At 40.6% G+C, this 12,537-nt stretch overlaps 1 protein-coding gene across 4 annotated transcripts; it reads left to right on the top strand.

Annotated features, from left to right (window-relative positions):
• The first annotated feature begins 626 nt into the window (after positions 1–626).
• On the top strand, positions 627–12,448 carry icam5 (intercellular adhesion molecule 5). 4 transcript variants are annotated; one of them, XM_037089050.1, is made up of 19 exons: positions 630–900; positions 2,719–3,000; positions 3,228–3,545; positions 3,631–3,867; positions 4,013–4,240; positions 4,734–4,991; positions 5,464–5,781; positions 6,013–6,240; positions 6,917–7,192; positions 7,281–7,538; positions 8,010–8,327; positions 8,430–8,666; positions 8,818–9,045; positions 9,541–9,798; positions 10,190–10,507; positions 10,593–10,829; positions 10,981–11,208; positions 11,309–11,578; positions 11,733–12,448. In XM_037089050.1, exons 1-19 carry the CDS (start codon positions 849–851, stop codon positions 11,918–11,920), a joined length of 4,737 nt encoding a protein of 1,578 aa, XP_036944945.1. In that variant the 5' UTR covers positions 630–848; the 3' UTR covers positions 11,921–12,448. The 4 variants fall into 4 exon arrangements, with proteins under 4 accessions (XP_036944948.1, XP_036944945.1, XP_036944947.1 ...); XM_037089051.1 differs by lacking the exon at positions 6,917–7,192 and having other exon boundaries at positions 631–900; XM_037089052.1 differs by lacking the exons at positions 4,734–4,991; positions 5,464–5,781; positions 6,013–6,240.
• The last annotated feature ends 89 nt before the right edge of the window (positions 12,449–12,537 follow it).

Below are 12,537 nucleotides of genomic sequence, written 5' to 3' on the forward strand. Positions count from 1 at the left end.
CTAATACTGAAAAACTGCACAAACTATGGGAGGGGATGACCATTTCATCTGTAGTTAACACCACAAAGAGCTAACTGTGGATGTGGTGTCATATTTCCACTCCACTCTAATCTGAACAGGGTGTGGTATCGGGGTGGACACTATCGCAGCCGCTAACAGGACGGGGTCTACTGGGTGGAGTTCCACGGGGGATCCTACTCCCTCAAACGAGTGAACATGATGATCAAACCCACGTAACACAGTTGCATTATGGACACAAGTGACAAATGTAAAGATCAACTAAGGTTGACATATATCCAGGGCCTTGTGTGATATGTCGACCTCGTACAGTGCTGATCCAGTTTATAAAAAACATTTTGATTGGAGGTCTGTCAATGAGGATGTCAGTGAATCATTAAATAGAGATGTTGTTTCTTCATGTGGTGCAATTTCCTGACAACATCTGAAACTTTCCCATTTGCAATGTACCTTTCAATAAAAAGATACAACAGTAGCTCCTGTATGACATTTTTAAAATACTGGAGAAATAGACTGCACAAACTATGGGAGGGGATGACCATCTCATCTGTAGTTACACCACAAAGAGCTAACTGTGGATGTGGTGTCATATTTCCGTTTCTACTGGCAGCTTCCTGTTCACCGGGGCGTTGAGTTTCCCGTTGTATGCTTTACTGTTTTTTTTTTTCCCCTCAGTTCTTGTAACTGTCAGTCGCGGGGCATCATCATCATCATCAGGGCTCTGAGCCAGGTCATCTTACTCAGGTACTGAAGCTGGACATCGACTGGACCCTCCTGAAACACACCTCATCTCCTCCATCCACCTCCCTCCTCCTGCATGCTGACTGAGCATGCTGTCTCTCAGGATGTTGGGTATTCTCATGCTCATGTTTTTACTGTGTGGTGAGTGATGATTATGATGTTATACAGTAGCTGTAGTAACTTTATGACACAGCCGGGGGAATGAAACATTAAAATACTGGTTCACTTACTTCCTTGCTCCACCACATGTTACCTGTGAAAAAGTATACTATCACTATCATTGTTTTCTTTTGAAACTATTGATTTGTTTTTAGTGATAAAGTCAGAGGAAACATGTAAATGTTCATGTATCTAGCCTTTGACTTTTTAACAGGATAAAGTGAAATAATTGTGAATAAGACTTGAATGGATTTGAAGAGGGAGCGGCCGGTGTTAGAATGTTGTTTCCGCTCTGCTATATTTGACAGATGACTTTTAGAAACCGCGCTAACTGCAGCTGCAAGTGCGTTGGTGCAGTGAGCTGGGTGTGGTGGATGCAGCGCACGATTTAAGATAAAAGTATAAGTCAACTACTGTAACATCATAACATGGTTTAGGTAGCAAACAGATTACATGATATAATTGGGATGACAACATCAGATTACAAAGAAGAGTATAATCAACCCAAATTACACACATTTGTAAAAGCATGTAATTGAATTAAAGTAACATTGTCAAAGTACTTGATTTGATTTTTACGTTTTCAAAAAGTTGCATTTTTCTTTAAAAGATTTGTTTTTTTCACGATTTTCATTAAACCACAAAGTGCGCCATGACACATTGTGACACACGAGGTCTCTAAGACGAGAGCAAAGTCTTTGATTACAAAACTGCAACAGAAAGTAACACAAGAGAAACAGGATCCCACAGGTTGTAGAATACAAACCACACAGCTGTAGCTTGTGCACAAGGGTCGTTTTATTAGACCCACTGTAAATGTTGATTTTATTTGCATTGAAAATATTCTGAGATTACTCAAGAGGAAAAAAAGAATTCAGAATAGATTACTTTTTTTTTTGCAGTTCAACAGATTATGTTATTAATTACAAAAGCTGCCATGTTATTTGTACTCAGGATCACATTGCTTTGAAACAAAATCAGTTTCTAACACTGATCACAGCACAGATAGTGTAAAACATCAACTAAACTGGATTTTATACATACAAAAGATTCAGTGCACTTGTAATGTTTGAGATCCTAAAATGAATTGTCTATTAGATTAATAATAAAAAAAAAATGCTGATTATAGTATTCAGTATATACTGTACATAGTTGTGTGTGTGTGTGTGTGTGTGTGTGTGTGTGTGTGTGTGTGTGTGTGTGTGTGTGTGTGTGTGTGTGTGTGTATATATATATATATATATATATATGGATTTTTAATTCACTTTTACTTTAGATACTTAAGTACAATAATATCATGTATCTTAAGACTTGTAGTGATGTACTATTCATACTACTCATATAAGGTGCAGTGAAACAGATAAATAATCATCAGTGGACCGGTGGGCATAAGAAAAACAGATAAAGTGTGCATGTACTGTATTAGATGACCAGATTATATAACTATTATTGTACAGTTTGATGGCATGTAGCAGGAAAGATTTCCTGTATCTGTCCTTTCGACAGCGGAGCTGGAGCAGCTTGTGAGAGAAGGTGCTCCGCTGTCTGTCCACTGTGTGATGGAGAGGGTGCTGATCATTGTCCATGATGGAAAGTAACACATTCAGCATTCTCCTTTCCACCACGGTCTCAAGAGTGTCTCACTTTTACCAAAGCAATATTTTAACACAATATCTTTAGGCAAGAATTAATTTAGGGTTCTTCTTTAAAACTGTTACTGCAATGCATTTAATATCTGAGTCAAGCTAGTGCAGTAATGTTCCCTCGAACTCCAATTAAAATAAAATTTTCCATCAACAGATGCAGACAGTTTGTGCCCTGACAGCATCAACCCTCTCCGGCTGGATCCTCCTGAGGTCATAGGGAAATATGGAGACACAGTCCTTGTAAACTGCTCAAGCTCAGAAGAGTATCTTGATGGAATGGTCTTGAAACTTGGAAACACAAACCACAATGACGACGATGATGAGAATTTTATCTCAGAGTCATTGTCCCTGTCAGACTGGAGCGTGAAGGCTGAGTGCAGAATAAATTTAAATGAGACTGTGGAATGCAGCAGAGAACTTGGAATCACCATATACAGTAAGTGTATCTTCAGACTTCATCATCTAAGGTTGCTCTAAGTCAGTATGAGAGAAATGTAAAACTGAGTCGGACATGTGGAGTTGAGTCACTGATGTTTGACTTAACAGAGCCCCTTTAATGCTACATCTGTGTGTGTATATTACTTGTACAACTGCAGTTACAGTTGCAGGGATATGGTCACATTTGTTTTGTTCTATAATTATCTTCATTTGCTTTATTAACAGAGACTCCAGACACAGTCACACTCTACGGTGTGGATGGTGCCCCGATGGTGGAGGGAGCAGAGTACACGTTGGATTGCCACGTCAACAATGTGGCTCCCGTGCAGAAGCTCACAGTGATTTGGTACCGAGACAATGAAATGTTTTCCACTGAAACATTTAATGAAAACACTGTGACCCCAGTCAATGTGTCCTCTTCCTTGAGAGTCACTGCTGACAGACATCACAACGGAGCACTTTTCAGATGTGAAGCTGAGCTGCACCTTGGACCAGAGCTCAATCTGACTACAGCTTCACTGTCTTACCCTGCTGTTGTGCACTGTGAGTTTATCATTTATCTATTTATGATTGTATTATTTTACTTATTAAACACTTTTGATTAATGTCTGCTGATGTTTAATTGCAGATGGGCCACTGATCAAAAATTGTTCAGGCCCTTTCTCTGGTTTGGAAGATGAGTTCCGTCTGGACATGTTGCCCTGTCACATTGATGGGAACCCTCCACCCACAGTTCAGTGGTACTATCAGAACATGGAGATCGGTGCAGATGAGCTGCTCAAGCGGCAAGACTCAGGAGAGTACACAGTTGTATTTAAAAATGCAATTAGGAGAAGCCACAGTTCTATCGACATCACAATCGAATGTGAGTGCAGACTTGTTTGAGTTATATTTCACTATCATATCAACATTTTCCATGATTTGCACTGCACAAAGTGCTGATACGTTTGTAGGTCTATATTTTTTACCATAATTTCTTCTGAAAAGTACTTTTGATACCATTTTCACAGACCGCCCTTCGTTTGCCTGCAATGACCACTATGAGGTTAAAGAGGGGGATTTTTCCCAAACTCTATGTGAACCAGAGGGACTGCCTCGACCCAACATCACCTGGCTGAAAGATGGAGAAGTGATACCAACCCCACAGCGCTGGACGAGGCATGATAGTGGAAGTTACTCACTTAGAGCAACTAACAAACATGGAACAGCCACACACGCACTGGATCTTGATGTTTTGTGTAAGTTTTATTGTTCAAAATTACAACAATATTTTTGTGTGTTGCTTTGTTGAAAGTGAATCTGACAGTTATGTTTAGTTTTACTTTGTCAGATCTAAAAACAAGGTCTGTAGAGAATATCCCACCACATTTAACTCACTACAAGGAACTTTTAGCTGGTTATGAAACAGTCTCAGTTTAATAATTCTGCTTCTACACGAATTACATAAGCTGATGAGTGAGAGTGAGACGATGGCTATTTCTCAACAGTTATTACAGTTTTTTCTAAATGCCTGACAAAAAGTCAGACTGAGACTTCTGCAGGTTAGATAAGTCATACGATTAAAACTATTTATAATGTTGTAGTGTACAGGATGAATTGAGGGTCTCACAGCCTTGTGAAGAAGCTGCTCTGTTATCTGGTGGTACAGCACTGAAACAAACTTACCTTTGTTTCAACTTTGCTTCAGCAAAATGAAGCTCTGATCTAATATGCTTGTTTCTCACTTGACAGATTGCCCCCTGATACTGACGCCTGCTGAAGTGGTGGTGAGATTTGGAGATCCAGTGTCAGTTAACTGCAGCACAGCATCAACCACAGACTTTTTGGGAATGAGCTGGGAGGCTTCAGCTGGAGGCACAGGGTTTGAAGACAAGTCTTCTCTCACCTGGACAGTTGAGAAAGTGGACGAGTGGGACATTAAACCTCAGTGCTACATGACTCGGAGGAATGGCAAGCAGTGCTTTATGACACCAGACATCACTGTTTATAGTGAGTACTATCTACTGTCTTCATGTTGAGGGGATTATCTTATAAAGTGTTTGACATGATGATGTAAAGTAATGTTTACTGATAACAGAAACACTTCATAGTTCTGTAACAGTGTCATATCGCAAGCAAAGTAAATCATGGAAGGTATGATAGTGTAAATCACTTGTGGGCCATATGTGAGGGGATTGTAATGTAAAATGAGACTCTCTCAGTCGCCTGTACAAACCTGTGGATGATTTGTTTAAGTTGTTGATGCAGCTGCTAACAGAGAAGCAGTAGCTCCAGTTAATCTCGAAATCAAGTCCACTAACATAAACTAACAACCATCTTCAAGCACAACACAGCAGTTCCACAGAGCCCCTTTAATGCTACATCTGTGTGTGTATATTACTTGTACAACTGCAGTTACAGTTGCAGGGATATGGTCACATTTGTTTTGTTCTATAATTATCTTCATTTGCTTTATTAACAGAGACTCCAGACACAGTCACACTCTCCGGTGTGGATGGTGCCCCGATGGTGGAGGGAGCAGAGTACACGTTGGATTGCCACGTCAACAATGTGGCTCCCGTGCAGAAGCTCACAGTGATTTGGTACCGAGACAATGAAATGTTTTCCACTGAAACATTTAATGAAAACACTGTGACCCCAGTCAATGTGTCCTCTTCCTTGAGAGTCACTGCTGACAGACATCACAACGGAGAACTTTTCAGATGTGAAGCTGAGCTGCACCTTGGACCAGAGCTCAATCTGACTACAGCTTCACTGTCTTACCCTGCTGTTGTGCACTGTGAGTTTATCATTTATCTATTTATGATTGTATTATTTTACTTGTTAAACACTTTTGATTAATGTCTGCTGATGTTTAATTGCAGATGAGCCACTGATCAAAAATTGTTCATCATGATATAAACATGTTCCATGATTTCCACATGCACAGCACAAAGTGCTGATACGTTTGTAGGTCTATATCTTTTACCATTATTTCCTCTGAAAAGTACTTTTGATACCATGTTCACAGACGGCCCCTCATTTGCCTGCAATGACCACTATGAGGTTAAAGAGGGGGATTTTTCCCAAACTCTATGTGAACCAGAGGGACTGCCTCGACCCAACATCACCTGGCTGAAAGATGGAGAAGTGATACCAACCCCACAGCGCTGGACGAGGCATGATAGTGGAAGTTACTCACTTAGAGCAACTAACAAACATGGAACAGCCACACACGCACTGGATCTTGATGTTTTGTGTAAGTTTTATTGTTCCAAATTACAAAAATATTTTTGTGTGTTGCTTTGTTGAAAGTGAATCTGACAGTTATGTTTAGTTTTACTTTCTCAGATCAAAAAACAAGATCTGTAGAGAATATCCCACCACATTTAACTCACTACAAGGAACTTTTAGCTGGTTATGAAACAGTCTCAGTTTAGTAATTCTGCTTTTACGTGAATGACATAAGCTGATGAGACTATTAGTGAGACACTTGTCTATTTCTCAATAGTTATTGCAGTTTTTCTTTATACCTGACATAAAGTCAGTTTGAGACTTATGCAGGTTAGATAAGTCATAAGATTAAAACTATTTATGATGGTGTAGTGTACAGGATGAATTGAGGTTCTGCTCTGTAGTCTGGTGGTACTGCACTGAAACAGTTTGCTTTGCTTCCACCTTGTCTTTGTTGTCCAAATGGCCCCAAGTAAAAGTCAAAGCTCCTTGTAGTAGATTTGTTTGACGAATCTTGATGATAATTTGTAGCATGACTTTTTGACAGGAACATTATTTTATTGAAAACAAGACAGCATACCATGAACTATGAATCAGGCTTTACACAGTTCAAACTCTAAGTGACATGCCTTGCAATCTGAGTCACCAGAGTGCAGTAAAGCCTATAAACTCTAATAAAAACCCCATATTTGCCTCATCAGATGCTCCTGAGCTCAAGCACACAGTAGATTATATCACTGTGGTCGAGGGTGAGAATGCCACCCTGACCTGTGGAGCGAGGGGGAACCCTCCTCCTGTCTTTACGTGGACCTGTAAGGGGATGAATATCTCGGCGAGCACGACTAATCTGACTATCACTGAAGCAACAATCAGCGCAACCTACAGCTGCACAGCTACCAATCACATCGGAACAATAACTAAGGAAATCCACGTCCGTGTGGTGAGGAGGAATATTCCTGAGGCACCAGCAGAAAGAGGTGCACATCCTTTGCATTAGTTTACAGTTATTTCAATCGTGCACAAAAATGAAGCTCTGATCTAATATGCTTGTTTCTCACTTGACAGATTGCCCCCTGATACTGACGCCTGCTGAAGTGGTGGTGAGATTTGGAGATCCAGTGTCAGTTAACTGCAGCACAGCATCAACCACAGACTTTTTGGGAATGAGCTGGGAGGCTTCAGCTGGAGGCACAGGGTTTGAAGACAAGTCTTCTCTCACCTGGACAGTTGAGAAAGTGGACGAGTGGGACATTAAACCTCAGTGCTACATGACTCGGAGGAATGGCAAGCAGTGCTTTATGACACCAGACATCACTGTTTATAGTGAGTACTATCTACTGTCTTCATGTTGAGGGGATTATCCTATAAAGTGTTTGACATGATGATGTAAAGTAATGTTACTGATAACAGAAACACTTCATAGTTCTGTATCAGTGTCATATCGCAAGCAAAGTAAATCATGGAAGGTATGATAGTGTAAATCACTTGTGGGCCATATGTGAGGGGATTGTAATGTAAAATGAGACTCTCTCAGTCGCCTGTAGAAACCTGTGGATGATTTGTTTAAGTTGTTGATGCCGCTGCTAACAGAGAAGCAGTAGCTCCAGTTAATCTCGAAATCAAGTCCACTAACATAAACTAACAACCGTCTTCAAGCACAACACAGCAGTTCCACAGAGCCCCTTTAATGCTACATCTGTGTGTGTATATTACTTGTACAACTGCAGTTACAGTTGCAGGGATATGGTCACATTTGTTTTGTTCTATAATTATCTTCATTTGCTTTATTAACAGAGACTCCAGACACAGTCACACTCTCCGGTGTGGATGGTGCCCCGATGGTGGAGGGAGCAGAGTACACGTTGGATTGCCACGTCAACAATGTGGCTCCCGTGCAGAAGCTCACAGTGATTTGGTACCGAGACAATGAAATGTTTTCCACTGAAACATTTAATGAAAACACTGTGACCCCAGTCAATGTGTCCTCTTCCTTGAGAGTCACTGCTGACAGACATCGCAACGGAGAACTTTTCAGATGTGAAGCTGAGCTGCAGCTTGGACCAGAGCTCAATCTGACTACAGCTTCACTGTCTTACCCTGCTGTTGTGCACTGTGAGTTTATCATTTATTTATGTATTATTGTATTATTTTACTTTTAAACACCACATCACTAAGATACACTTTTGATTAATATATGCTGATGTTTAATTGCAGATGGGCCACTGATCAAAAATTGTTCAGGCCCTTTCTCTGGTTTGGAAGATGAGTTCCGTCTGGACATGTTGCCCTGTCACATTGATGGGAACCCTCCACCCACAGTTCAGTGGTACTATCAGAACATGGAGATCGGTGCAGATGAGCTGCTCAAGCGGCAAGACTCAGGAGAGTACACAGTTGTATTTAAAAATGCAATTGGGAGAAACCACAGTTCTATCGACATCACAATCGAATGTGAGTGCAGACTTGTTTGAGTTATATTTCACTATCATATAAACATTTTCCATGATTTCCACATGCACAGCACAAAGTGCTGATACGTTTGTAGGTCTATATTTTTTACCATAATTTCTTCTGAAAAGTACTTTTGATACCATTTTCACAGACCGCCCTTCGTTTGCCTGCAATGACCACTATGAGGTTAAAGAGGGGGATTTTTCCCAAACTCTATGTGAACCAGAGGGACTGCCTCGACCCAACATCACCTGGCTGAAAGATGGAGAAGTGATACCAACCCCACAGCGCTGGACGAGGCATGATAGTGGAAGTTACTCACTTAGAGCAACTAACAAACATGGAACAGCCACACACGCACTGTATCTTGATGTTTTGTGTAAGTTTTATTGTTCCAAATTACAACAATATTTTTGTGTGTTGCTTTGTTGAAAGTGAATCTGACAGTTATGTTTAGTTTTACTTTGTCAGATCTAAAAACAAGGTCTGTAGAGAATATCCCACCACATTTAACTCACTACAAGGAACTTTTAGCTGGTTATGAAACAGTCTCAGTTTAGTAATTCTGCTTCTACATGAATTACATAAGCCGATGAGACCATGAGTGAGACGATGGCTATTTCTCAACAGTTATTACAGTTTTTTCTAAATGCCTGACATAAAGTCAGACTGAGACTTCTGCAGGTTAGATAAGTCATAAGATTAAAACTATTTATAATGTTGTAGTGTACAGGATGAATTGAGGGTCTCACAGCCTTGTGAAGAAGCTGCTCTGTTATCTGGTGGTACAGCACTGAAACAAACTTACCTTTGTTTCAACTTTGCTTCAGCAAAATGAAGCTCTGATCTAATATGCTTGTTTCTCACTTGACAGATTGCCCCCTGATACTGACGCCTGCTGAAGTCGTGGTGAGATTTGGAGATCCAGTGTCAGTTAACTGCAGCACAGCATCAACCACAGACTTTTTGGGAATGGGCTGGGAGGCTTCAGCTGGAGGCACAGGGTTTGAAGACAAGTCTTTTCTCACCTGGACAGTTGAGAAAGTGGACGAGTGGGACATTAAACCTCAGTGCTACATGACTCGGAGGAATGGCAAGCAGTGCTTTATGACACCAGACATCACTGTTTATAGTGAGTACTATCTACTGTCTTCATGTTGAGGGGATTATCCTATAAAGTGTTTGACATGATGATGTAAAGTAATGTTACTGATAACAGAAACACTTCATAGTTCTGTAACAGTGTCATATCGCAAGCAAAGTAAATCATGGAAGGTAAATTATGTGGATGATTTGTTTAAGTTGTTTGATGCAGCTGCTAACAGAGAAGCAGTAGCTCGAGTTAATCTTTAAATCAAGTCCACTTACATAAACTAAGAACACAGCACAACACAGCAGTTCCACAGAGCCCCTTTAATGCTACATCTGTGTGTGTATATTACTTGTACAACTGCAGTTACAGTTGCAGGGATATGGTCACATTTGTTTTGTTCTATAATTATCTTCATTTGCTTTATTAACAGAGACTCCAGACACAGTCACACTCTCCGGTGTGGATGGTGCCCCGATGGTGGAGGGAGCAGAGTACACGTTGGATTGCCACGTCAACAATGTGGCTCCCGTGCAGAAGCTCACAGTGATTTGGTACCGAGACAATGAAAAGTTTTCCACTGAAACATTTGATGAAAAAACTGTGACCCCAGTCAGTGTGTCCTCTTCCTTGAGAGTCACTGCTGACAGACATCGCAACGGAGCACTTTTCAGATGTGAAGCTGAGCTGCACCTTGGACCAGAGCTCAATCTGACTACAGCTTCACTGTCTTACCCTGCTGTTGTACTCTGTGAGTTTATCATTTATCTATTTATGATTGTATTATTTTACTTGTTAAACACTTTCGATTAATGTCTGCTGATGTTTAATTGCAGATGGGCCACTGATCAAAAATTGTTCAGGCCCTCCCTCTGTTTTGGAAGATGAGTTCCGTCTGGACATGTTGCCCTGTCACGCTGATGGGAACCCTCCACCCACAGTTCAGTGGTACTATCAGAACACGGAGATCGGTGCAGATAAGCTGCTCAGGCGGCAAGACTCAGGAAAGTACACAGCTGTATTTAAAAATGATTTTGGGAGAAACCAAAGTTCTATCGACATCACAATTGAATGTGAGTGCAGACTTGTTTGAGTTATATTTCACTATCATATCAACATTTTCCATGATTTCCACATGCACAGCACAAAGTGTTGACATGTTTGTAGGTCTATATCTTTTACCATTATTTCTTCTGAAAAGTACTTTTGATACCATGTTCACAGACGGCCCCTCATTCACCTGCAATGACTACTATGAGGTTCGAGAGGATGGTTCCTCCCAAACTACATGTGAACCAGAGGGACTGCCTCGACCCAACATCATCTGGCTGAAAGATGGAGAAGTGATACCAACCCCACAGCGCTGGACGAGGCATGATAGTGGAAATTACTCACTTAGAGCAACTAACAAACATGGAACAGCCACACACGCACTGTATCTTGATGTTTTGTGTGAGTGTTATTGTTTAGAATTTTGTTTTCATGATCTTTTGCTGATGGTGAATACAGGTCGGCAGTTTCTTCATCTCAGATCTCATCCTTTTCTTCTCAGACGCCCCCGTGTTACAGGAGGGAAATGACACTCCGGACGTGGTCTTGGGTGAGAATGTGACTTTTCCTTGCAGTGCTGAGGGAAACCCTCCTCCTGAGATCCAATGGAACTACAAGTATATGCCGAACACGAAGCTGACAGAGACCACTGGGCGGCGCCAGAGGAATATCACCATCACAGGAGCCACGTCTACCAACACTGGTGTTTACATCTGTACTGCCACGAATGAATTTGGGACCATGACAAGAGCTGTCACACTGGTAGTGAAAGGTACCAGTACTGACTCTGTGCAGAGCACTTTTTGAAGTGGTAGTGGATGTTGGTGTTTCTACAGATAGGTTGCAGAAAAAAATTAACATTTATGGCATCAGTGAGTGAGAGGCACACTTTGATTTTCTGTTGTTTTATCTTGTCTTTCTCACAGAGAAATCCGGAAGAAACCCCTCAAAGTTAATTTGGCTGCTGCTGCTCCTGCTCCTCTTCATCCCCATCATTTATTTAATTGTTCGCTGCCGCCAGAAAAAACGTGGAGAATATAATTTTGTTCCCAGCAGAGCAACAGATGGATCAGATATCCCTTTGACTCCTACGTCTAATGGGGTGAAAACGTAGGACAGTTGTTTCATGCTGAATATTTTCAATCTGCCTGAGGACTGAAAACATCATCAAATATGACATTTTTGTTTCATAGCAAGAATGGCCTGTAAAAATTGTATGTACTCTGGTTATGGCCTAAAAAATGCTGCATTTTTGTAATTTTTTTTAAAGATTGTTCTGATAGTTGTTCTAGAGTTGTAAAGTTACATAATGGCTTGTTTTAATAAGTCATGTTCATCACTCATTGTGTGATTATATTTTCAAGGTTTCACATTTTTATTTTTTTTTTACTTACACAGTACACTCCTGATTATTTTTCAGATACTAATTTTGCATTGTAATCCTCATGAAATGAGGCAAAAATAACAAAACTCCAATGTCGGTCACATGAAACAGTCAAGGTGTTATATGACATTATTGTACAGATTCATAATAAACTGAACAACAACAACAACAACAAAAAAAAAAACACAGAACAGCACTTATTAATAATTGTACAATTTCAAATAAATAATCCAGGATTACATAAATCAGTTAAAACGACCTTGTGTTTGTCTTCCCTGCATCAGTCAGTCAGTCAGTGTGTCACAGCATCAGTTTGTGAAGTGTGGTGATTGATGGTGAGGTGCATT

Source organism: Acanthopagrus latus, chromosome 23 (genome assembly GCF_904848185.1).
Source record: "Acanthopagrus latus isolate v.2019 chromosome 23, fAcaLat1.1, whole genome shotgun sequence".
NCBI lineage: Eukaryota > Metazoa > Chordata > Actinopteri > Spariformes > Sparidae > Acanthopagrus > Acanthopagrus latus.

Excerpts from the sequence above, each read along its gene's own strand:
- icam5 (XM_037089050.1), top strand. The coding sequence starts at position 849 with ATGCTGTCTCTCAGGATGTTGGGTATTCTCATGCTCATGTTTTTACTG. Across the intron at positions 3,546-3,630 it reads TTACCCTGCTGTTGTGCACT|ATGGGCCACTGATCAAAAAT; the intron begins GTGAGTTTATCA and ends GTTTAATTGCAG. Across the intron at positions 4,241-4,733 it reads ACTGGATCTTGATGTTTTGT|ATTGCCCCCTGATACTGACG; the intron begins GTAAGTTTTATT and ends CTCACTTGACAG.